This window comes from Somniosus microcephalus, chromosome 11 (assembly GCF_052327205.1).
Source record: "Somniosus microcephalus isolate GS21.2 chromosome 11, FLI_Smic_1.0, whole genome shotgun sequence".
Classification (NCBI taxonomy): domain Eukaryota; kingdom Metazoa; phylum Chordata; class Chondrichthyes; order Squaliformes; family Somniosidae; genus Somniosus; species Somniosus microcephalus.
Genome location: NC_140997.1, coordinates 236027493 through 236043021, shown reverse-complemented (window position 1 = coordinate 236043021; position 15529 = coordinate 236027493). Strand labels below are relative to the sequence as shown.

General features: G+C 46.2%; 1 protein-coding gene across 3 annotated transcripts in view; it reads right to left on the bottom strand.

The window, feature by feature from the left end:
- Positions 1-15529, bottom strand: part of LOC147111358 (laminin subunit beta-2-like) — a 201977-nt gene that overhangs the window by 69078 nt on the left and 117370 nt on the right. For all 3 annotated transcript variants that reach the window (XM_086002168.1, XM_086002166.1, XM_086002167.1), the window contains exon 14: positions 13446-13604. In XM_086002168.1, the coding sequence (XP_085858294.1) occupies positions 13446-13604 (159 nt within the window). The remainder of the gene's footprint in view (positions 1-13445; positions 13605-15529) is intronic.

The following is a 15529-nucleotide window of genomic DNA, read 5'->3' as shown; positions in this document are numbered from 1 at the left end:
CTCCTCGAGCCTGTTACACAGGAACAGGAGGAGGCCATTCAGCTCCTCGAGCCTGTTACACAGGAACAGAAGGAGGCCATTCAGCTCCTCGAGCCTGTTACACAGGAACAGGAGGAGGCCATTCAGTCCCTCGAGCCTGTTACACAGGAACAGGAGGAGGCCATTCAGCCCCTCGAGCCTGTTACACAGGAACAGAAGGAGGCCGTTCAGCTCCTCGAGCCTGTTCCACCATTCAATTAGATCATGGCTGATCTATATATCAACTCCATCTAACTGCCTTGGTTCTGTAATTCTTAATACCCTTAAGTAATAAAAATCATGGTTTTGAAATTTTCAATTGATGGAGAGTTCCAGATTTCTACTACCCTTTTTGTGAAAAAATGCAAACTGACATCACCCCTGAACAGCTGAGCTCTAATTTTATGTTTATGCCCCATTGTGTACTCCCCCACCAGAGGAAATAGTTTCTCTCTATCTATCCTAGCGTATGCTTCAATTTTCTTAAGCGCCTCAATTCGATCACCCCTTAATTTTCTATATTCGAGGGAATACAAGCCCAGTCGAAGCAACCTGTGTCAGCCGTGGCTCAGTGGGTAGAACCCTTGCCTCTGAGTCAGAAGGTTGTGGTTTTATAGTCCTACCCCAGAGACTTAAGCAAAAAATCTAGGCTGACACTCCCAGTGCAGTACAAGCGCGGCACTGTCGGAGGGGCAGTACTGAGGGTGCGCCGCACTGTCGGAGGGGCAGTACTGAGGGAGCGCTGCACTGCCGGAGGGGCAGTACTGAGGGAGCGCTGCACTGTCGGAGGGGCAGTACTGAGGGAGCGCTGCACTGTCGGAGGGGCAGTACTGAGGGAGTGCTGCACTGTCAGAGGTGCCGTCTTTCAAATAAGCTGTTAAACCAAGGCCCCGTCTGCCCCCTCAGGTGGACGTAAAAGATCCCATGGCCACTATTTCGAAGAGCAGAGGAGTTCTCCCCGGTGTCCTGGGTCAATATTTATCCCTCAATCAACGTCACTAAAACAGATTATCTGGTCATTATCACGTTGCTGTTTGTGGGATCTTGCTGTGTGCAAATTGGCTGCTGCGTTTCCTACATTACAACAGTGACTACACTTCAAAAGTACTTCATTGGCTTTAAAGTGCTTTGAAAGATCCAGTGGTCGTGAAAGACGCTATATAAATGCACGTCTTTCTTCTCTTTCATAATTTAAACCCTATTTGCCACAGTATCACTAAGGTGAAGCTGTGTTGCACCCCTCAAAGTATTGTAAATTCCAAATTTACATAATTAGCTCAGTGACGTCGCAACATGTACAATAAGGAAACCATGTGCAGAATATCGGAGTGATAGCAAATCTGTGTTAGCTTGTTGAAGGCTGGGGTTATGGGAAGAGTCTAAAAGCCTCATCACTGAACACTGCTGATGTGGTATGCTATCAGCTCAGGAGCAGGGACTGGGAGCTGCAGTAGGGGGCAATGCAGTCCTTTCACAACCGGGACCTGGGCTCCGATCCAGCACAGACTGGTGTGTGAAAGTCTCCTCTCACTGCTTGTCCTCGGTGAGGTCACCAATCACAGTTGCTGGCGACGACACATGCGAATGCCAGTCTACAGAAGGTGCTGCAATTTCAGTTTATCCAGCAGGTGGGGCTCTAGGCTAGTATTTGAACAGTTCACACGTCTGGGAATAAACCGTGAGACCCATCGCACAACAATGTGTGGATGAAGCAGTTTTGGGACGTGCGCCAGTCAGATTATCTGGTGAACGGCCTTGGGCTAAAATTTGGGAATGACCAAGCAGGCTAGATTCTCTTTCTCAAAGCCCAAACAAGGCAGGACAAGACAGAAAATGATGGGACAGTGTGGAGGGAGCTTTACTCTGTATCTAACCCGTGCTGTACCTGCCCTGGGAGTGTTTGATGGGACAGTGTAGAGGGAGCTTTATTCTGTATCTAACCCGTGCTGTACCTGCCCTGGGAGTGTTTGATGGGACAGTGTAGAGGGAGCTTTACTCTGTATCTAACCCGTGCTGTACCTGCCCTGGGAGTGTTTGATGGGACAGTGTAGAGGGAGCTTTACTCTGTATCTAACCTGTGCTGTACCTGCCCTGGGAGTGTTTGATGGGACAGTGTAGAGGGAGCTTTACTCTGTATCTAACCCGTGCTGTACCTGCCCTGGGAGTGTTTGATGGGACAGTGTAGAGGGAGCTTTACTCTGTAGCTAACCCATGCTGTAACTGCCCTGGGAGTGTTTGATGGAGCAGTGTAGAGGGAGCTTTACTCTGTATCTGACCCGTGCTGTACCTGCCCTGGGAGTGTTTGATGGGACAGTGTAGAGGGAACTTTACTCTGTATCTAACCCGTGCTGTACCTGCCCCGGGAGTGTTTGATGGGACAGTGTAGAGGGAGCTTTACTCTGTATCTAACCCGTGCTGTACCTGCCCTGGGAATGTTTGATGGGACAGTGTAGAGAGAGCTTTACTCTGTATCTAACCCGTGCTGTACCTACCCTGGGAGTGTTTGATGGGACAGTGTAAAGGGAGCTTTACTCTGTATCTAACCCGTGCTGTGTAATGATATCAGCAAATAGTGATGGTATTTGCCTGTTTGATTATGATGCCTTACCAGCATATTTGCCTGTTTGATTATTTATGCCTTACCAGCAGAGGGCATGTGAGAGAGAGAGTTTAGTTTTAGTTTCGTTTTAGATGGATCTCTAACATGGTGTCTCCTGTAATGCTGTTAACAGAGTTGAACATACTTTAGATTAAAAGACGTTCTCTTTCATGAATGTGTCATCATTGAACCCACATACAAATCAATACATGGTGTCAGAAGTGATTGAAAGAGATGAAGAGGAAAAATCTGAAGTTAAATCAGCTCTCCACATATTAGCAAGCCTAAAGAGAACATCGTTACTTACCATTGGAGAATAGCTAACGAAGTGAAAAATGGAAGGTTTACACCCACCGGCGAAGCTTCAGTTGACAGGTAATGTGGCTGAAAATTGGAGGAGGTTCAAACAACGTTTGGAGTTGTATTTAGCGGCAATCGGAGCGGACGAGAAAAGTGATAAAATGAAAGCGTCAGCGTTCTTACATGTCGTGGGTGATGAAGCGCTGGAGGTGTATAATAACTTCACATTCACTGCTGATGGAGACAAAATGAAGCTGGATAAAATAATGGAACAGTTTGAGGCCTACTGCATACCTAAACGTAACGTGACATTTGAGAGGCACAGATTTTTCTCGTGTACAGAAAACGGGAGAGACTATTGATCAGTATGTGACTGAACTGAGAAACCAAAGCAAAACATGTGAATTTGGGGGACTGACAGACTCGCTGATAAAAGACAGACTGGTGTGTGGTATTCCAGATAATGGTCCAAGGGAAAGACTGCTAAGAGAGCAAAATCTAGACCTGGGAAAAGCCATAGCACTGTGTAGGGCTACAGAGATTGTGAAGTCGCAGGCAAAGGAGCTGTTCAGTGACAGTAGCTGCAACGTGGATGCAGTGAGTAAGAACGGAAACAAACCGTTTAACAAAAAGAGCGCCAATGTGAAAAAAGAGGCGTAGCCAGCGAACAAAAATGAAAGGGGCAATCGAAAGTCATGTAGTTGATGCAGTACACAGCATACACCAAGAAAGTGTCCAGCATATGGTAAAACATGCAATAGTTGCAACAAAAACAACCATTATGCCCGTTGCTGTAAGAACCAAGCGCAACAAAGCAAGGTCCATGCAGTAGATGAAAGCGAGATAGAGGAGTTCTATGTGGATGTTGTGTCTGAAAACAAAGAAGAAAAAAGAGACTGGATGTTGACACTAAAAGTGAATGACATACACATTCCATTTAAATTGGATACTGTAGCACAAGTTAATGTGATATCAGAGACTGATTTTAAGAAAATTAGACCCAGACCAAAGATACATGGAATAAAAGTGAAAGTGACAGGATACTCAGGTACTGATATACCAGTGAAAGGAAAATGCATTGTCAAAGTGACACACAAGGACAGAGAGCACACGCTAGCATTAATCGTGGTGCCAAAGGATGTGCAAGCCATACTAGGTTTAATAGCCTGTGAGAGACTGAACCTGGTAAAGAGAGTCCTCGTTGTGGAAAGCGAAGGAGAGACAGTCTATGATGAACTCATGAAAGAGTACAACGACCTATTTCAGGGTCTAGGCTGCCTTCCAGGAGAACACACGATCAGAGTAGATAAAAGTATGCCAACGGTCATACATCCATGCAGAAAAGTTCCGTTTGCTCTTCAAAAGCAACTGAAGGCAGAGTTGGACAGGATGGAAAGCCTGAACGTGATTCAGAAGATAGATGAGCCAACTGAGTGGGTGAGTTCCCTCATCGTTGTGGACAAAAAGAATGGAAAGCTCAGAATTTGCCTGGATCCAAGAGATCTAAACAGAGCAATAAAGAGAGAGCACTTCAAGCTTCCTACACGTGAGGAAATCATGTCACAGTTTGCAAATGCAAGTATTTCAGCAAGTTAGATGCATCATCAGGATTTTGGCAGATAAAACTGGACGAGGCAAGTTCAAGACTGTGCACGTTCAACAGTCCATTTGGCAGATACAGATTCCTAAGGTTACCATTTGGCATTGCCTCAGCTCCTGAAGTGTATCACAAAACTATCCATATGATCTATGAGCACCTGGAGGGAGTTGATACATCAATGGATGACATCATAGTATGGGGAACCATGAGAACTGAGCATGACGAGAGACTGAAAAAAGTGCTGGAAGCAACAAGGAAAACAAACCTGAAGCTGAATAGAGAGAAATGCCAGCTCGGGGTGACAGAACTGACATTCGTGGGAGATATCCTTAGCAGTGAGGGCATCAGACCAGATCCCAGAAAGGTGTCCGCCATTGAGAATATGCCAAAGCCACAATGCAAAAAGGACGTGCAGAGGTTTAATGGAATGATCAACTACATGGGTAAAATCATATCCAACCTCTCAGAAAAGATGGCGCCACTGAGAAGACTAACTGAAAAGAACATAGAATGGGAATGGAATCATGAGCATGAGAAGTCATGGAGCGATCTAAAGAAACTGCTCACAGAGGAACCAGTTCTGAGGTTTTATGACCCAGCGAGACCCATCAAGATACCATCAGATGCATCACAGAGTGGGCTCGGTGCCATTCTTCTGCAAAAATATGACTACTGGCAACCTATTGCATATGCATCGCGCTCAATGACAGACGCGGAGACGCGATATGCTCAAATAGAAAAGGAGCTGCTCAGCATCACATACGCCTGTGAAAGATTTCACCAGTTTGTGGCAGGACAAGCAATCAGTGTAGAGACTGACCATAAGCTCTTGATTGCATTGTTCCAAAAGCCACTAAATAGCTGTCCGCTTAGAATACAAAGAATGATGATCAGGCTGCAACGCTATACACTGAATGTTGCGTACACACCGGGTAAGCTGATGTATACAGCAGACACGTTGTCCAGAGGTGTTGACCCAAGAGAGCCCGCAAACACCAAAATGGATGAAAAAGTGAACGCCTACGTGGACATGATCACAAGTGCACTGCCCATAGCAGATGCAAAAATGGAGCTCATAAAGACTGAGACAAACAAAGATGAAACACTGAGACGACTGAGGAAAAGCATCTTGGATGGATGGCCCAACATGAAGCAAGACTGCTCACCTGACATGGCAGAGTACTGGAACTGCAGGGCGGAACTATCAGTGGTCGAAGACATCATCTACAAAGGAAGTAAAATAGTTATCCCAAAGAGTCTGAGAAAAGAGATGCTAAAAAGGATCCATGGAGGACATCTGGGAATCGAAAAGTGTAAGAAAAGAGCACGAGAGGTGATTTACTGGCCACGAATCAACCAAGATGTGACAAATGAGGTGTCAAACTGCACAATATGCCTGAAATATCGAGCAAGCAATCCGGTAGAACCACTAAAGCCACACCCAGCGCCAGACAGACCTTACCAGAAGGTAGGCACTGACCTATTCGTATGTCAAGGGAAAGACTATCTTGTAGTCACAGACTATTACTCCCTGTATCCAGAGGTTTGTAGACTGTACACCACCACTGCAGATGCTGTGATAACATGTATGAAAGCCATATTCTCCAGACATGGCGTGGCAAGCGAGGTCTTCACAGACTACGGACCCCAGTTTTACAATGCAAGTTTCCGACACTTTGCCAAAGAGTGGGACTTTGTGCACACAACGTCAAGTCCTCACTTTCCACAGTCCAATGGACTAGTGGAAAAATCGGTCCAGACAGTGAAAAGACTGATGTACAAGGCAAAAGACAGTGGAACTGACTTCTACCAGAGCATGCTTGTATACCGCACAACGCCGCTCGAGTGTGGTATGTCACCAGCCCAACTCCTTGTGGGACGTCTGTTAAGGTCAAACCTACCCATCCCGGAGAACCTCCTGAAAACAAAAGAGGGGGAGAAAGTGAGGAAGTTCAAAGAACAACAGAAAGAAAAGCAAAAGTACTACTATGACAGAGGAACACAAAACCTACCTGAACTCCACACTGGTGACCAAGTAAGGTTCAAAGACAAAACAAACATATGGACTCAGAAGGGAACTGTCCTGAGTGAAGTTCAACCAAGATCATACACCATTCAGACAGATGAGGGTGCTGTTCTGCGAAGAAATCGTTGAGATCTTCTCATGGGACCAGCCACAGCAAGTCAAAAGACTGATACTGTTGAACAACCTGATCACACAGCAGGTCAAAAGACTGATACTGTTGAACAACCTGATCACACAGCAGAGAAATCATCATCATCTGAGGCAACAACTCAGATTCAAGGACAATCAATCAGAAAATCCTCAAGACGCGTGAAGCCTCCTGAGACTCATTGAGCAAGTTTAAGGACTCTTGTTATAGAAGGAAGTAATGTTATCTTATTCTCTCTTCAACTTCTAGTGTATTTACATATTTCATGTGAACACACAAAACAAGGTTAACTAACTTTGATAATGATAATGATAATGTAAGTTCATTAAGTGTTACAGTTAAAATGCAGAGTAATACAAAGAAAACATGTTGTTAGATAAAAGTAAAATACTTTTGTTTTAAGAAAGGGAGATGTAATGATATCAGCAAATAGTGATGGTATTTGCCTGTTTGATTATGATGCCTTACCAGCATATTTGCCTGTTTGATTATTTATGCCTTACCAGCAGAGGGCATGTGAGAGAGAGAGTTTAGTTTTAGTTTCGTTTTAGATGGATCTCTAAGATGGTGTCTCCTGTAATGCTGTTAACAGAGTTGAACATACTTTAGATTAAAAGACATTCTCTTTCATGAATGTGTCGTCATTGAACCCACAAAGAAATCAAAACATGCTGTACCTGCCTGGGAGCGTTTGATGGGACAGTGTAGAGGGAGCTTTACTCTGTATCTAACCCGTGCTGTACCTGCCTGGGAGTGTTTGATGGGACAGTGTAGAGGGAGCTTTACTCTGTCTCTAACCCGTGCTGTACCTGCCATGGGAGTGTTTGATGGGACAGTGTGGAGGGAGGTTTACTCTGTATCTAACCCGTGCTGTACCTGCCCTGGGAGTGTTTGATGGGACAGTGTGGAGGGAGCTTTACTCTGTATCTAACTCATGCTGTACCTGCCCTGGGAGTGTTTGATGGGGACAGTGTAGAGGGAGCTTTACTCTGTAGCTAACCCATGCTGTAACTGCCCTGGGAGTGTTTGATGGGGCAGTGTAGAGGGAGCTTTACTCTGTATCTGACCCGTGCTGTACCTGCCCTGGGAGTGTTTGATGGGACAGTGTAGAGGGAGCTTTACTCTGTATCTAACCCGTGCTGTACCTGCCCTGGGAGTGTTTGATGGGACAGTGTAGAGGGAGCTTTACTCTGTATCTAACCCGTGCTGTACCTGCCCTGGGAGTGTTTGATGGGACAGTGTAGAGGGAGCTTTACTCTGTATCTAACCCGTACTGTACCTGCCCTGGGAGTGTTTGATGGGACAGTGTAGAGGGAACTTTACTCTGTATCTAACCCGTGCTGTACCTGCCCTGGGAGTGTTTGATGGGACAGTGTAGAGGGAGCTTTACTCTGTATCTAACCCGTGCTGTACCTGCCCTGGGAGTGTTTGATGGGACAGTGTAGAGGGAGCTTTACTCTGTATCTAACCCGTGCTGTACCTGCCCTGGGAGTGTTTGATGGAACAGTGTAGAGGGAGCTTTACTCTGTATCTAACTCGTGCTGTACCTGCCCTGGGAGTGTTTGATGGGACAGTGTAGAGGGAGCTTTACTCTGTATCTAACCCGTGCTGTACCTGCCCTGGGAGTGTTTGATGGGACAGTGTAGAGGGAGCTTTACTCTGTATCTAACCCGTGCTGTACCTGCCCTGGGAGTGTTTGATGGGACAGTGTAGAAGGAGCTTTACTCTGTATCTAACCCGTGCTGTACCTGCCCTGGGAGTGTTTGATGGGACAGTGTAGAGGGAGCTTTACTCTGTATCTAACCCGTGCTGTACCTGCCCTGGGAGTGTTTGATGGGACAGTGTAGAGGGAGCTTTACTCTGTATCTAACCCGTGCTGTACCTGCCCTGGGAGTGTTTGATGAGACAGTGTAGAGGGAGCGTTACTCTGTGTGCAGTGGGGGCTGGATTCTGCCTGTGTCCCTGGTCCTAGTTCCTCACCCTCTAACCCCAGCAGTTCAACTAACACTTTAAAAAGCTGGAGGGAAATATTAATCTGGTGCCATTTTCAAGGTGCAGGAGATTTTCAGAGTGTGATCTTCACAGGAAGAGTCTCAGTGGATGAATTAATATACAACTGGAACTATGGCCTTCTCCTTCGAAACCAGCATACACAGAAACAGAATGTGCGAAATGTGCGCTGTTGTACTGAGGCCTCTAGACAAGCTCCTTCACAGCTCTGAGCCGCAGTCTGTGCTGAATCTGTTAATCGAGCCGTTTCGTCCCGACTGCGGTTCCCAGTCTGATCTCTATCCACTGACCCTCGCTGGAAAGTGCGTGTGTGCGCACGTTGGTGTGTGTGTGTTTCGCAGGCAAGAACAGGATCGGGCTGGGCGGTTATGCCTCCTGCAGTCAAATAAGAACATAATAAACAGAAGCAGGAGTCGGCCATACGGCCCCTCGAGCCTGCCCCACCAGTCAATAAGATCATGGCTGATCTTCTATCTCAACTCCACTTTCCGCCCGATCCCTTGATTCCCTTCGTGCCCAAGAATCTATTGACCTCAGCATTGAATATACTCAATGACTGAGCATCCACAGCCCTTCGGGGTAGAGAATCCCAAAGGTTTACAACCCTCACTGAGTGAAGAAATTTCTCCTCATCTCAGTCCTAAATGGCTGACCCCAAATAGCCTGTTGACTCTCACCGCCATGGTTCAGACAGGAAGAATGGAGGTGGACAGCAGCAGAGGAGAAAGTTCCAGACTGAATGTTTCAATTGCGACCCCGTGTCACAGAGTCACTTCATGTTTGCTAATAAGAACATAAGAAATAGGAGCAGGAGTCGGCCCTTCGAGCCTGCTCCGCCATTCATAAGATCTTGGCTAATCTTCTGCTTCAACTCCATTCACCATATCCTTTGATGCCCTTACTAGTCAGAAATCTATCGACTTCTGTTTTGAATATACCCAATGACTGAGCCTCCACAGCCCTCTGGGGTAGAGAATTCCAAAGATTCACCACCCTCTGTGTGAAGAAATTTCTTCTCATCTCAGTCCTCAATGGCCTACCCTTTATCTCATACGACAGTCCCGCCATCCCAGGAATCAATCTCATGAACCTACGTTGCACTCCCTCTATGGCAAGTATATCCTTCCTTAGGTAAGGAGACCAAAATTGTACACAGTATTCCAGGTGTGGTCTCACCAAGGTCCTATATAATTGGAGTAAGACTTCTTTACTCCTGTACTCAAATCCTCTTGTAATGAAGGCCAGCATACCATTTGCCTTCCTAATGGCTTGCTGCACCTGCACATTCACTTTCAGTGACTCATGTACAAGGACACCCAGGTCCCTTTGAGCATCTGCATTCCCCAATCTTTCACCATTTAGGAAGTACTCTGCCTTTCTGTTTTTTCTACCAAAGTGGATAACTTCACATTTATCCACATTATATTCCATCTGCCATGTTCTCGCCCACTCACTGAGCCTGTCGAGATCCCCTTGAAGCCTCTTCACATCCTCTTCGCAACTGACACTGCCACCTAGCTTTGTATCATCAGCAAATTTGGAAATGTTACATTTAGTCCCCTCATCCAAATCATTGATATAGATTGTGAATAGCTGGGGCCCAAGCACCGATCCTTGCGGCACCCCACTAGTCACAGCCTGCCATCCTGAAAAAGACCCGTTTATCCGTACTCTTTGTTTTCTGTCTGTTAACCAATTCTCAATCCATGCTAGTATATCACCCCCAATTCCATGTGCCCTAATTTTGTTCACCAACCTCTTGTGTGGGACCTTATCGAAGGCCTTCTGAAAATCCAGATACACCACATCTACCGGTTCCCCTTTGTCTACTCCACTAGTTACATCCTCAAAGAACTCCAATAGGTTTGTCAAACAGGATTTCCCTTTCATAAATCCATGTTGACTCCGCCCAATCTTACTATTAGTTTCTAAGTGCCCAGTTATTGCATCCTTTATAATAGATTCCAGCATTTTCCCAACTACTGATGTGAGGCTAACAGGTCTGTAGTTCCCCGTTTTCTCTCTCCCTCCTTTCTTAAATAGCGGGGTTACATTTGCTATCCTCCAATCTGCAGGAACCGTTCCAGAATCTATAGAATTTTGGAAGATGACAACCAATGCGTCCACTATCCCAATGGCCACCTCTTTCAAAACCCTAGGATGTAGGTCATCCAGTCCTTGGGATTTATCGACTTTTAGTCCCATTAATTTTGCTAGTACTGTTTTTTTACTAATAATAATTTCTTTAAGTTCCTCATTCTCGTCACACCCTTGGTTTTCTCGTATTTCTAGGAGGTTTTTTGTGTCTTCCTCCGTGAAGACAGAAACAAAGTATTTATTTAATTTCTCTTCCATTTCCTCATTCCCGATTATAAATTCTCCTGTTTCTGACTGTAAAGTACCTACATTTACCTTCGCCAGTCTTTTCCTTTTCACATACCTATAGAAGCTTTTACAATCTGTTTTTGTATTTTTCGCTAGTTTGTGCTCATATTCCATTTTCCCTTTCTTTATCAATTTCTTGGTCCCCCTTTGCTGATTTCTAAAACGATCCCAATCTTCAGGCTGACCGCTTTTTCTGGCAACTTTATAAGCTTCATCCTTTGACTTAATACTAGCTTTAATTTCTTTTGTAAGCCAGGGTTGGATCACTTTTCCTTTTGGGTTTTTATGCCCTAGAGGAATATATGTTTGTTGCAAATTATGCATTGTTTCCTTGAATGTTAGCCATTGTATGTTCACCTTCATACCTTTTAGTGTAGTCTCCCAATCTACCATGGCCAACTTGACCCTCATACCCTTGTAGTTTCCTCTGTTTAGTTTGAAGACCTTAGTTTCAGATTGGACTACATCACTCTCAAACTTAATGTAAAATTCAATCATATTATGGTCACTTGTCCCTAAAGGTCCCTTTACCACAAGATTATTGATTTGCCCTTTCTCATTACACAGTACCAGATCCAGAATAGCCTGTTCCCTGGTTGGTTCCTCCACATACTGATCCAGGAAACCATCTCGCATGCATTCCAAGAATTCGTCCTCCACACTATTAGTGGTCATTTGATTTGCCCAGTCAATATGTAGATTAAAGTTCCCCATGATTACCGTATTGCCCTTGTTACATGCACTTATAACCTCTTGATTGATACTGTGCCCTACATTACCATTACTGTTTGGTGGCCTATACACAACTCCCACCAATGTTTTCCACCCTTTGCTGTTTCTTAGCTCCACCCAAACGAATTCCAGTTCTACATCATGATCTGCCAAGCCAAGATCTTTTATCTCTACCGTACTGATCTCATCCCTTATTAACAGCGCTACACCACTTCCTTTTCCTTTTTGTCTGTCCTTCCTAAATGTTGAGTACCCTGGAACATTCAGTTCCCAGCTTTGGTTACCCTGCAACCATGTCTCTGTAATGGCAATTACATCATACCCATTTACTTCTATTAGTGCCATTAATTCATCCACCTTGTTGCGAATGCTACATGCATTTAGATAAAGTGCCTTCAACTTTGCCCGTTTAATATTTTTCTGCACTTTGACCCTCTTTACTGTTGGCCTTTGTTTCTGCTCCCTACTAGTTTTGCTGACTACATTTCTAACTTGCACTTCCAGCTTTGTTTCTCTCCGTTCTGGGTCCACACTTAGGTTCCCAGCCCCCTAACAAACTAGTTTAAATCCTTTCCAACAGCACCAGCAAACCCCCCTGCGAGGATGTTGGTCCCGTTTCTGCCGAGGTGTAACCCGTCCAGCTTGTACAGGTCCCACCTTCCCCAGAATCGGTCCCAATGCCTCAGGAATTTAAATCCCTCCCTCCTACACCATCTCTCCAGCCATGCATTCATCTGGTCTATTCTCCTATTTCTGCTCTCGCTAGCACGTGGCACTGGGAGTAATCCTGAGATTACTACCTTTGAGGTCCTGCTTTTTAATTTATTTACTAGCACCCTATATTCTGCTTGCAGGACCTCATCCCTCTTTCTACCTATGTCGTTGGTACCGATCTGGACCACGACCTCTGGCTGTTCACCCTCCCCCTTCAGAATGTTCTGCAGCCGCTCAGTGACATCCTTGACCCTGGCACCAGGGAGGCAACATACCATCCTGGAGTCACATCTGCGGCCACAGAAACGTCTATCTGTTCCCCTTACGATAGAATCCTCTATCACTATTGCTCTCCCACTCTTTTTCCTCCCCTCCTGTGCAGCTGAGCCACTCGTAGAGCCACGGACTTGGCTCTTGCTGCATTCCCCTCAGAAACCATCTCCCCCAGCAGTATCCAAAATGGAAAATCTGTTGGAGAGGGAGATGGACCCAGTGGACTCCTGCACTACCTTCCTCATTCTTTTACTCTGTCTGGCGGTCACCCATTCCCTTTCTGCCTGTGCACTCTTTACCTGCGGTGTGACCACCTCGTTAAACGTGCTATCCACGAAGATCTCAGCTTCGTGGATGCTCCACAGTGACTCCAGCGGCAGCTCCAGCTCCGAAATGCGGATTTCGAGTAGCTGCAGCTGGAGACACTTCCTGCACACGTGTTCGCCCTGGACATCGAAAGTGTCCCTGACTTCCCACATAGCACAGTAGGAGCACTCCATGCTGCCAAGCTGCCCTGCCATGTCCCACCCTTAATTTACTCCCTTTACTTCCTTTAAATTAAAGAATATTAAATACACTAGGGAGCTTACTTCACTTTAAACACTACTTACTAATGTGGCACAGCTTCCCCTTTAATTACCTGCGGCTCGTAGCGGATGACCAAGTCGTACTCCATGGAATACGGGATATTATTGATGTGGAATTCCAACACACCACGTTCTGGAACCTTTGCGAATCCGGTCCCGGTCCAAGTGATGGGATGACTTCCGGCGTGCTCCCGGTGTGAGACAGTTACTCCCTGATTGGGGGGAACGGTGAATGGTTAAAAACAAACCAAAGAGACACAGCGAGGAGGAACTGGAGCCATCGGATGTTGTTCAGATCACCAGCTGATTAGTCACAGCAAAACACTGACAGATTGTTATAGGAATTAGGAAAATCACATCACAATATACCACGCCAAAAGCAAACTATCCCATGGCAAGGGACCCATATTGGGCCATGGCCCTAAGAACATAAGAAACAGGAGCAGGAGTCGGCCAGTCGGCCCCTCGAGCCTGCTCCGCCATTCAATAAGATCATGGCTGATCCAATCTTGGCCTCAACTCCACTTTCCCGCTCTCTCCCCATAACCCTCGACTCCCTGTAGTTCAAATATCTGTCGATCTCCGCCTTGAATATATTCAGTGACTCCGCCTCCACAGCTCTCTGGGGCAGAGAATTCCAAAGATTCACGACCCTCTGAGAGAAGAAATTCCTCCTCATCTCCATCTTAAATGGACGACCCCTTATCCTGAAACTATGCCCCCTAGTTCTAGATTCCCCCACGAGGGGAAACATCCTCCCTGCATCTACCCTGTCGAGCCCCCTCAGAATCTTATGTGTTTCAATAAGATCACCTCTCATTCTTCTAAACTCCAATGAGTATAGGCCCAACCTGCTCAACCTTTCTTCATAAGACAACCCCTTCATCTCCGGAATCAACCTCGTGAACCTTCTCTGAACTGCCTCCAATGCAAGTATATCCATCCTTAAATATGAAGACCAGAACTGTACGCAGTACTCCAGGTGTGGTCTCACCAGCACCCTGTAAAGTTGCATCAGGACTTCCCTACTTTTATACTCCATCCCCCTTTGCAATGAAGGCCAACATTCCATTTGCCTTCCTAATTACTTGCTGTACCTGCATGCTAACTTCTTGTGATTCATGTACAAGGACCTCTGCACCGCAGCATTTTGTAGTCTCTCTCCATTTAAATAATAATTTGCGTTTTCATTCTTCCTTCCAAAGTGGATAACCTCACATTTTTCCACATTATACTCCATCTGCCAAGATTTTGCCCACTCACTGAACCTATCTATATCCCTTTGCAGACTGTGTCCTCCTCACAACTTGCTAACCCACCTATCTTTGTATCATCAGCAAATTTGGCTACAGTACACTCGGTCCCTTCATCCAAGTCATTAATATAGATTGTAAATAGTTGAGGTCCCAGCACTGATCCCTGTGGCACCCCACTAGTTACTGATTGCCAACTGGAAAATGACTCATTTATCCCGACTCTCTGCTTTCTGTTTGTTAGCCAATCCCCTCTCCATGCCAATATATTACTCCCAACCCCGTGCGCTTTTATCTTGTGCAGTATCCTTTTATGTGGCACCTTATCGAATGCCTACTGGTTCCCCTTTATCCACCCTGCTCGTTGCATCCTCAAAGAACTCCCGCAAATTTGTCAGCGGCGTAGTACAGTTAATCCGACCCCGACTTCTGGGAACGAGAGACACACAGAGAAGGAGAGGGACAGAGGGTGAGGGGGGGGAGAGAGAGGGAGGGAGAGACAGAGAGGGGGAGAGAGAGAGAGATGAAGAGGGACAGAGAGGGTGAGGGGGAGAGAGAGGGAGGGGGGAGAGAGGGAGGGAGAGGGACAGAGAGGGAGGAAGAGGGACAGAGAGGGGGAGAGAGAGAGAGACGAAGAGGGAGGGAGAGGGCCAGAGAGGGTGAGAGAGAGAGAGACGAAGAGGGAGGGAGAGGGACAGAGAGGGTGAGAGAGAGAGAGAGAGACGAAGAGGGAGGGAGAGGGACAGAGAGGGTGAGAGAGAGAGAGAGAGATGAAGAGGGAGGGAGAGGGACAGAGAGGGAGGGAGAAACAGAGAGGGGGAGAGAGAGACGAAGAGGGAGTGACAGAAAGACAAGGCAGAGAGACAGAGGGAGGGAGACAGAGA